This window comes from Aspergillus chevalieri, chromosome 3 (assembly GCF_016861735.1).
Source record: "Aspergillus chevalieri M1 DNA, chromosome 3, nearly complete sequence".
NCBI classification, from domain to species: domain Eukaryota; kingdom Fungi; phylum Ascomycota; class Eurotiomycetes; order Eurotiales; family Aspergillaceae; genus Aspergillus; species Aspergillus chevalieri.
This window is the reverse complement of record NC_057364.1, coordinates 1,894,146-1,904,759: the sequence shown is the minus strand read 5'-3', so window position 1 is coordinate 1,904,759 and position 10,614 is coordinate 1,894,146. Positions and strand designations below refer to the sequence as shown.

General features: G+C 48.5%; 3 protein-coding genes across 3 annotated transcripts; 1 reads left to right on the top strand and 2 right to left on the bottom strand.

Annotated features, from left to right (window-relative positions):
* Positions 1-3,888: 3,888 nt before the first annotated feature.
* On the bottom strand, positions 3,889-5,641 carry PAP1 (polynucleotide adenylyltransferase; the record flags this gene model as incomplete). Its single annotated transcript, XM_043277330.1, has 5 exons — positions 3,889-4,078; positions 4,128-4,242; positions 4,287-4,896; positions 4,952-5,163; positions 5,230-5,641. The coding sequence occupies 5 exons, from the start codon at positions 5,639-5,641 to the stop codon at positions 3,889-3,891; spliced, it is 1,539 nt and encodes a 512-aa protein (XP_043135220.1).
* Positions 5,642-6,432: 791 nt separating this feature from the next.
* ACHE_30684S (homoserine acetyltransferase family protein) lies at positions 6,433-7,771 on the bottom strand (the record flags this gene model as incomplete). The annotated part of the gene is made up of 6 exons (XM_043277329.1): positions 6,433-6,515; positions 6,572-6,651; positions 6,704-6,851; positions 6,899-7,008; positions 7,074-7,569; positions 7,627-7,771. 6 exons carry the CDS (start codon positions 7,769-7,771, stop codon positions 6,433-6,435), a joined length of 1,062 nt encoding a protein of 353 aa, XP_043135219.1.
* A 474-nt stretch (positions 7,772-8,245) lies between these two features.
* ACHE_30683A (flavin reductase family protein) lies at positions 8,246-9,303 on the top strand (the record flags this gene model as incomplete). Its single annotated transcript, XM_043277328.1, has 2 exons — positions 8,246-8,334; positions 8,457-9,303. The coding sequence occupies 2 exons, from the start codon at positions 8,246-8,248 to the stop codon at positions 9,301-9,303; spliced, it is 936 nt and encodes a 311-aa protein (XP_043135218.1).
* Between the last annotated feature and the right edge of the window lie 1,311 nt (positions 9,304-10,614).

Here is a 10,614-nt window from a genome sequence, read left to right as displayed (position 1 = left end):
GGATCGCGAATGCAGGAAACTTGCCGACTATAACTACATACCGCTAGCGCAGAGCCTCGATCAAGCCCCTGAATTCAGAAATGCATCCTCCCAATTCCTATAAACCAAGTTAAGGTACGTTGCGCATATTAGGGCCAAACCAACCAGTGGAAATACAACTTTTCAACTTCGAAATATGCACTGCACAACAGGAAAATCTTGTCTTAGGATGTCGTCTGGATCTATAGACGAAGCCCCAAAGCCTTACATATTCAGTTCATGCACTCTTCGTGACAAAACAACCTGAACCCTATAAATTATTTTTTAATGGCGTCATGAAAAGAAGGCACAGACAGTGCAAGCCCTTGCTTGCAAATCTCGCAATTTAAAGCCCGTTGTGTTGGTTGATTGTTAATCCTCTTGCCTTTCTCTCTATGAAGGCTTCGCACAAGCCTGGCTAACAGAATACCACAGTAAGGCGTACACCCGTGGATTTCAGTGACTGGTGAACAACTTAACGGCTTGACCTTAGAAACGAAAACATTTGCGCTATAGATGGTAAGCTTCTGTCAAACGGTTCGTGTGGCCGTCGACAAGAATATCGAGTCTGACTGGAGGGAGACTAGGACATAATAAAGATCCTGGAAGCCAACATTGTACAGATCAAACCAGACCGGGTTATTCTTAGCTCTGAGTCGCATACCTGACATTCTTCACAAAAGATCTTCCCGATTCATAAACAAGTCCCCCAGATTTCCAGCATACACATCGTGTTGAGAGATTCTAATCTGCCATACCTAAACGAGACAAGTTCCGCTGCGAAGACTTGCAAGAAATATTGTAAATATGATAAATAAATTCGTCTCGTACCAGGACATTTGAAAGCGGCTAATCATGACCAAAGCATCCTTATTTTCGAGAAGGCTAATGAGGAACATGGTATCTCGCCAAGCCTGCGCGCAACATACTGAATTTGAAGCTTACCTACGGAGTCATCTCAATTTATGAGGGGTGGTTTTTTCCTGCATCAAATGCAAGTGAGTAGACAATGGAAGCTCCAATACAGCCCCTATTCTGTGATCCTGACGACCTCTGAGGAACGATGGCAACGCGTACTCGTTTGGCGACCATCTCGAATGCCGTAGCAGCACAACGGAGATTCAATCGGCGGATAGCGGTATTTAAACCGAGTAAGCATTTACAAACCACGTCGGAGTAATCGAATTCAGATAACATACACAGATGAAGAAATTGCATGGCTCGCTGAGCAGACTGCTAAGGGCAGCTCTTATGCTGGTTAGTTTTGCTATGTGAAAATGACCACTTGCATTAAAACTATCACCACATTTGCGAGAGGATCATACACAATGAATCCATGAGATGGACCCAATCACTTCGACTAAAGACTACCAAGATTCAATGGCTCACTAGCAGGCTTTGGAGGACATCCAGCCTACTGGAAGCAGGCCGATCAAACCCGAACACTTTTCAGCAGAATAAGGGCACAGAAGCACCGAGTCACATCCAGAGCGCAGGCCAAGGTACTAGGGCATATGCGCCGCAAGATCAATGAAATGTTTAGAACCTTTTTGCGACCAGTCCGACGGAGCTCAACATCCACAGTGGAATGGGGGAACGCTCGGGTCCGCGCGACCTGAATAAGGCGCAAAACGCACTGCATGACAATAAAAGGACGTTCTGGTGCCATGTCGTCCAGGCATGGCTCCCTGGAGAGGTGATAAAAGCGGTGGACAATCCATGACGGACAACATCTTCTTTTGATCAGATCACATACCACACATACCACAAGAGAACAAACAGATTCTGTGGACAGTCCCTCCAGTCTTCCACTCAGAAGTCTCAGAAGAAAGAGCCATTGGGGTCTTATGATGAAATATTTGCTAGCCCTATAACTTCGTCTGAACAAAAACGCGTCGAGGAAGACTTGAAGAATTTGAATAAAGATACCAAATCCAGTTACAAGCAGTTACACCGAGTGAGGGCTTAGGGCAGCACGATATAATTTATTGCTCACTTAAGTATGTGTGGAGCCTCTGAAGATCTGGTCTCCATATTATTGACTAACATGTGCATCAGAATCAACATGGTTGCTACTACGATGGAATTTGCCTACCATGCCAACTGTCACCAAGATACCAACTGTGACTGGGAGGAAGGTCTTGGTCTTTACGCGGAGGCAATTTTTCGATGGTCCCTAATCAGGATACCCGAATATAGTGATGTGCTGAAATTTACAGGAAGTCCTACAACTGTGGGATGCACCACTCCCTTCAAATTATCAAGTGGACTAAGTTGAGACTAGAACGAACGGTACGATGCTGCGAATCTGATCCGACCTTGGAGTGTACGAGGAGCTGTTCCTACGAAACTCGGACTGGAGGGGTATACTGAGAACCGAAGACAGTCAGCTGTGTGGGATGCATTTAGTTTGCTCGTCGACAGCAACTTTATTGGTCCTTCTTGTCTGCTCAATCCGGTGGTTTTGGTGAGTGGCTCGCATGATACCTACATTGTATCGTGTTTGCTGCACTGCTTTTACTTTCCCCTGTTTGGATGAGGTGAAGATGAGTTCATCGTGGAGCGCTGATATTGACTGGTAAACCTCGTACTATTGATTCAAGCCACGAAACTAAGAATATCCAGGCTAGCCACTATGATCGTGCGAAGTGGGACCGAGCTGCTAAAACTGTTTGAAACAATCCACGCCGGCGGCATTCTGGGACCTTTTATTGAATGTCCATGGGCTTAGCTCTGGACACCACTACATCCCAGAACCCACAAGAGCTAGCCAGTGTTCTGGGACCAGATGGATACCACTTTCCTAGTCAGAACCATTTTGGATTTTGGTTGCCGCATGGCCTGGGCGCCTCCAACCAAGCTGAACAGATCCAGGAATGTCTAGCACGATTCAACCGAATTATTGAGGCTGCTTTCCTGAAGCCGAAGGTATTCCTCAGAACAGGCTGTGGCTGGAGCATGAGCAGGCTGCGTTCCTCGAGCAAAATCAAGAGCTACTACCTGAATCAAAGAATGATCGGCCGGGCAGAGTAAAGACGCGTGGTATTTTGAACATCTGGTGGACGGCTGAAGATGGAGCGGAATTGTATTTACGAAGTCAAGCCAGACACACATCAGAGAATATGTTAAGGATTGATGTGACCCGTAGGCCACGCAAACTAGCACCTTCATTCAACTACCTCTAACTCGTACATGAACCCCAGAAGCTAACTATCTGGACGATATGGCAACGCGATATGTACAGATAGATATAAGCCACCTGCAAGATCCCCAAAACGAAAGCAACCCTGCAAATAAACCACAAAGGAGAATAAAGAGTCAAAAAAGACCGGATATGCCGACTCCACTGGGTGCAAAATAAGTATGCGTCTGTGAAAGACGTCTTTTCTATGGTGGCGCTTGCAAGTGCAAGAAAGCAAGTAAAGAAGTAAAGAGAAAAAACGGCCATATAAGGCCGAAATGGCGAAGATCTGGAAAGAAAATAGATGAACCAACCTTGTACTCCTGACTCAGTTGTCAAGTTCATCGGCAAAGATAGTTAAGAAAACAGGATGACGAGAGACTAGATCAACTGCTGGTAAGTGTCAGAATCAGCTTGGGTGGTTTTGTGTATTACTAGAAGGAACACCAGTGACTGGTGTCTGAATTATTTTCTTTTTTCTTTTTTTTTGAGATTGATGTCGAGCAACTCGCTGCCGACTGCTTGGGGACCAGCCCCGACGCGTGTGCTCGCTTATCTGGTGGTGGTTTGCCGGTGTGCGAAAATATCCTAAGCAGGGGTTGCTTGGCTCTGAATTCCGTTGGATGTAACCTGGCGCTTTGCGTCTCCGTGTGGAACTCCCTGTGAGTGATCATCGGCATTAGCTATTCTCAAGTATTGAAAAGGCATATCACCACCGTCGACATATGGTATATCCCATATCCCTTATAGCGTGGACTTACTTCCAACGAATCGATGTTGCGCTTCTGGGCGGTCGCTTCGGTCTTCTTGACAATCTTCTTCTTAGGACGGGTGGGGCGAATGTCTCCTGGCTCGAAAACATCATCGGGCAAGTCGAAACTGTTCCGGGTTAGAGCGCATAAGGCTACCCAGAAGACAGAACACTTACTTGCGCACATGAATGATCGACAGATCGTTGATCCCCGGCTGGAAACCAGCCCAGGAAGTACACGTCGATTTGAAGATTTGAGCGTCGGTCGAAATGTCCAATGATCGCGATGCGCCTTCTAAAGTCAGTGGATTCTCAAAGGGAAAAGATTTTTCGTACCTGGCTCCAACGGCTTCAACTCCAGTCCAATGTAGTAGGTCGTGGTGTAGATAGTCCGCGTTTCCCCGTTGGTTTTCTGCTCACCCGTTTCCACGTTCTCAGGATGCTGGATACCATTCTGAGCTGCGACTTGATGGTTTACGTCTGCCACCTCATCAGTAGTCTCAGTTTTTGTCCCCTTTGCCTGGTACTTGGTAGACCCGTTTTTGACTGCCTCTGCTTCCTGGTCGTTGCTGACGGTATGTGTGCGCTCGAAGCCCTTCGGAAAAGGGTGCGATACTGCGATAGTTCCCTTCCTATCCAGAGCTCCGACCAAGTGTCTCAACTTGGATTCAACCAGACCGGACCAGACGGCCTCCGCCTCCTTGGTTTTGCTGGACGCGGTAATACTGAGATAGTATTTGTAGTCGTTCGTGAAGAATGAGTGACGAGCGAAGAGATCATTCCAATTCAGTTGCTTCATGAAAATCTTGTCCACGATATCACCACCACGCGCGAGCTCACGGAGAATGACCGCCTTGGTCGACAAGGAGACGTTGTGGGTGGCACACATGGAGGGATAGGCTGGTGTGATGATGGGCATTAGGTGGAACCGATCGCCGTGGTAGATCTGACAATATCGGTTAGTGTGAGAGCAACAGCCAATTTGGCACAACCGAACGAACCTTAGGATTCCAAACTTTAATCTGAAGAGGCCCATCTTCAATTGGCTTCAGCAACACAGGCTGAGGCCAGGCCCATTTGTTCATGATCCGGAAAAATTTGCCAACAATCACCGATCCAGTTGCCTGAGGATACAACTGACATACTCGGGCCACCAGCATGGCCCATGCGACACCACCTGGGAAACCAACGATGTTGGCATAAATAGCGCGGCCTGTTTAAGGCAAAGCATTAGTCTGAGACCAATCCATCCTGATTGAAAGAAAAGAGGAGCACTCACGCTGTGCCCAAAGCTTGATGGCGCGCAGTGCCAAGCGGAATGTCTTCTGCTGAGGCACGAGCTCGAGGATCTCGTCGGTCACACGAGTTCCATTGAGGGAACGAGCCTCCCGTTCATCCAGACCCCTGAGGTAATCATTGTTCTTCAAGTCAAGGTTGAGCGGAATCGAAGGGACGATCAAACGGGCAAAAAGCAGATCGATGCTGATCCCGGACAATTCGAGCTTAATGATCGGGACAAAGGCGTCCGGAACGGGTGTCACCTTCTCAATGGCTCCCGAGGGAGCCATCTGCTCAAGGACGGGAGGGAAATCGGAAAAGAAGTCCTCAATGGAGACATGTTTCGGACCGAGGACCAACGTATCGATATCCGACCCTGTCATATCATCATCATTAGAAGATCCAGAAAACATCTAATATCGTCTCCATAGAAAGCATACCCGGTCCATAAACACCCAACCGATAACTCCCAAAGGTAAAGATCTTTCCTCCTGCTGCTTCGACTGCGGCTGGCGATAAACCCTTCTTGCGACTCACGGCCTTGATGAACTCAATGGCGACACGCTGAAGTAACTGAAGCGCTTGTTTCCTATGGGCACCCACGCGTTAGCACCTCCGATACAACCACATATCATTCCCCATTCCGATCCTTTGCCCGTTTGTCACTGTCGCCGCCACCTCTCTTACCTCCGCTCAGTCTCCGCAGGGCTTTCAAAATTATTCTGCCCTTTAAGTTCGGCAATCAATTCATCATTTGCAGCCAGTTCATCAGGAGTAGGAAGAACAGTCGATATCGGAGGAGTGACTCCCCATTGTCGAACGGGTGGTGTTGCCATATTGTCGCGGACTGGCTATTAACTAGAGGCACATGTACGGACTTGCGCTGATCGAGTAGAATACACGTAAAGAACAAGCGAATAGTGCGATTAGTGAAAGAGAGAAAGCAAATGAAGCAAACAAACAGCAGAAAGTAAGACGAAGAATAGTAAAAAGGAAAGAGAAGAGAACGGCGCGATGGACGGTGAATGAATCCCCCAGGAGCGAATGTCGATAGAGAGCAGTCCAGCCACAGCCAGAGGTTTATCGCTTGCTGACTCAGCTCAGCCACATGACTTGCCGCTTTTGGACTCAGCGCTTCAATGAGCAAACATTCTACGAGTGTTATTAACAATGGCATTTGTCACTGGTCATTTATCAAAACTACTCAATTTCCAGAAAAGAACTGGGATAGTTGTCTATCCAGCCATTTGACATCCTCCGGATTCTCTCCAGGCCCGCCAGCCCAGTCTACAACGCAACGATCAGCCCAGAGAAACCGCAGGAAAGAAGTGGGATATACTTACGACCCCAAATGGATGGAAACATATCCAGCTTTCCAATTCCCGGCTGCATGCATGCGACCTCGTATTCTGAATCTTCCGGGCTAGAATTGTCCTCTATCAGCATGATTCAAGCTGGAAGAGAGGCGTACATACGGAAAATAGAGATCTGTCTTTGAGGGTAAAACAAGCGCCTTGGCTTTAATTGACGCAAGCGCCTTCTCAAAGTTACCGTCATACGGCGTTTGCTTCGAGATGTCGCCGTTTTGCCAAGTCCGCAACATCACCAACAGGTTTTCCGGGTCTGAAACGTCGTTAGTTTCTGTTCCTTGACAGGTAGTATGGACTTACGCTTGGAAAGAGCCCATTTCTCCCAATAATTCAGCATAAAGTCTTCTAGCCCTTGGAAACCGAGGGCTGTCTCATACAGCTTTTCTCGGTAGAAGGCTTGGCTGAGTCCCCTGTGAAACAGCATGTCAGAACGCTATGCGTAATTCAAATAAGGCCTTTGATTTATGCAACTTACCAACCAGCATAGCCTCTACCAAACGCCTTGAGACCAACCTCCCTTTCCCTGTCCGCCCAAGTCCTAAACATCTCTCCGGTATCAAGAACGCCATCCTCCCCCGAGCCCCCAGAAGGGACATGCTTCGCCGCCAAAAGAGCCGTCTTGACACCCTCGAGAAAGACCTGGTTGTGAAGAGCGGTCCTTGCTGATCCACAGAAAGGAACAATCAAGTCCATAAAATCCGGATACTGAGTCGCCCATTGATAGGTCTGAGCCGCGCCCATCGACCACCCGAGGACAGCGCGCAAATGGCCGAGGCCCAGATGCTGCGTCACAAGGGTGTACTGGGCACGGACATTATCGTAAAAGGTGCACTTGGGGAACGGGCCTGGGGTGTGTTGGTTTGAAGGGGACGACGATTGCCCATTACCGAAAAGAGCTGGGATGATAATGAAGTATTGATTGGGGTTAAGGGTTTTGTCTTCGCCTATCAGCCAGATATTATCCGAGATGGCTAGAGTATATTGTCAGTGATTTGTCTTCCTGGCACCTGTAGACGGCTATTACATACACCCCGAGAACCAGGTTGGATAAACAATGGCTGGACTCTCAGCATCTCCAAAAGTCTTGTATGCGATATGAGCATCGAGGATCTTCTCTCCACTCTGCAGCTCCCAATCCCCGAGCTTGAAGACGTCGTAGTCTTGCTGTGACATATTCTTTTCGATGCGACGAATTAATTATGACTAGTAATAATACAGGCACGGCCCTTTCTTTTATAGACCGGAAATATTGGAGATGGGGGCTCTCTTATCTGTTAACCCCGCATTGTCCGTTGGAGTACGGTAGCATAGCCAATATTACCAGTCCCACTATGCATGTATACATGGTCCGTAAACATAAACGTGCCTGTGAGAAAACTACGGAAGCCTCCATATTTCATTTTGGGCAAAATCCAGCATCATATCCACTGCATTATTGTCCAGGACACTTCAGCTATTGCGGGGCATTGGGAACTGAATATCGGCCCGGAAATCGGTAGATGCATGAGTATTACCACACACTCCGGATCAGAATATGCAGTATTATGGACGTGGAAATTGGAGTTTATCGGCTATGTGATGCGTGCGGATACAGGTCCCGCCATCTTCGGCTGGGTGACGATAGCGACCCGATAACGACTCGACCTAATGATTTATTTCGAGCCAGCTTTCAACATGCGCTCGCTTCCAGTGAATATTTTGCGCACTTTCACAAGATTTCCGTCCAAAAACTCACTGTAAGTTCTCACTCAAAAAGATGGTTATAGTACCGCAATACTTTGAATTGGCCGATTGCTATCCAAGCCAAGCGGCATCGACTATTATAAATCAGAAGTGCAGACAACTGACATGCCTATAGAGGTCGTCAACCTACGTTATACCCCTTATCAGTGAACAGACCATTCAGTCAGACATCAACCATGTTCAAAGTTGGCGACGATTTCCAGAAAATCCAGGCCTCCCGGCCGGCGTTCAAGCGCGACACCGAAGTCACCTTCACCCAGCCCCCGAACCCCGACTGGAAGACAGCAGACGGCGCCAACGATGGTGGGGAGAGCCTTAAGAAGAACCACGTGGAGATTGACCCCCACGAAGAGGGACGGCCGGTAGCATCCAACTACAAGCTCCTGATCTCGGGAATCGTCCCCAGACCAATCGCCCTTATCAGCACCAAGTCCAAGGATGGACAGACGACGAACCTTGCGCCGTTCAGTTATGCTCAGGTCATTAACCATGACCCGCCGCTTTTCATTGTGGGATTCGTGGGGTCGTTGGATAAGGCGAAGGATACGCTTAAAAACCTGGCGGAGACGGATGAGTGTGTGATCAACATTATCTCCGAGCACTTTGTTGAAGCTGCCAACGCGACAGCTATTAACGCTCCGTATGGTGTGTCTGAGTGGGAGACTTCTGGTCTGCACCAGGCGCCGTGCAGCGTCGTCAAGGCCGCCCGTGTGAAGGAGTCGATCTTGTCCATTGAGGCTAAGCTGGTTAGAACCGAGGAGTTCGAGAGCCGCACCACGCCCGGTAAGAAGACGGGCGTACTTGCTGTTGTTGAGGGTGTCCGCTTCTGGGCGCGGGAGGATGCTATTAACGAGGAGAAGAGCATTATCGACTTGAAGGTCTTGAAGCCGATTAGTCGTCTGGGTGGTATTTCTTACGGGCGGACTTCGGAAGCCATGGAGCTTCCCCGCCCCAACTTTTAGAGTCTAGACGATAGATCTGTTCATCCATGGTCTCGTGGATGTATATAGACATGCATTGTTCCATTACTGTGCCCTATCGGCTAAATCGTACATAGATCGGCCGCCTGACCGCCTAGAAAGGATTCTCGTGACTCAAAGCAATGGAGAATTTGTACCAATCGTTTTGTCTGGATAAAAGCCAGCATGCACAACGAACGTACCCTGCAAATTGCTAGATCCCAACGGATTGTGATTGAATGAGGGATCTTACCCAACCCAGGTGGGCCTCTTCGATATGTCGAAACACCGTACAAAGTAGGACCCCGTATTTGCGGAGAGGCGGTTCTCCGTCCGGAGAGAGTCTGGAGTAACTAGTCCGGAGAAGGTGGATTCGGCCGATCTGTCTGGAAAGGCTAATTCAGCGACTCGACAACAGCCATTGGGATAGTATGAACAAGAGAGCCAAGAACCGCGAATCCAGTCTTGCTTCCATAGTCAGCCCGACTCCATAGAAATTATCCCTTCATCCCCGTTCCATCTGCAGGAACCGGCGTTCAGAGGGGTCGATCTCAGAGGCATTGTTGGGCAATCAACAACTCTCATCGTGCTGACGTTGAGAGTCCTTCGACTGGCTTGTCTCTGCGTCAATCGGGCCGAATGAGGGCAACAAAAGCACACGGAAGACGATCCGTGGGAACGAGGGAGGATTAATACGGATGGCTGTGGGATGAGTGGATGAAGATGCATGGACAACCGTCAGCGTGCAAATCAGAGTGAAATTAAGAGAATCATCTGATATTCCGAATTTTCTTTTTTTTTCTTTTTCTTCCTTTTGTGCGTTCAGTATTTCCAGCCCCCCTGCCGGGTGTTCTCATTGGCGTCCAGCCGTGTAAGATTATAGAGAGCAGTAGAAAAAGAACATCCATGGTCGAGGGCGGTCAGTTTCGCTTTTCTCCAGGAACAGCTTTAAGATCTCATCGCAATATCATCGTCCATCTTATTCTTACATCGCCATCCATTTCCCTCTCCTCTCTACCACCAATTCTTACCAGTGTCGCTATTATTATTCTTGTAAGCGCCCGTGATTCGCCCATGGATATTTCTTCTGTGTGGTGTTCCCGGTCACAAAACGTCCCGTATCACTCAGCACCAGAGCTCCTCCTAGAGCACCACGGCCACGACCACGACCACAGCAGTCCTATCCTCCTCTACTACTGTCGCCGTCGCTCACAACAGCCAGATTACCTGCTTCGGAGTTCAATCAACTGTCTTCCTTGAGCTGCAAAATCGAATGCCCAATGTTCTGGGACCACGGATAATTGTTTGCTCGCA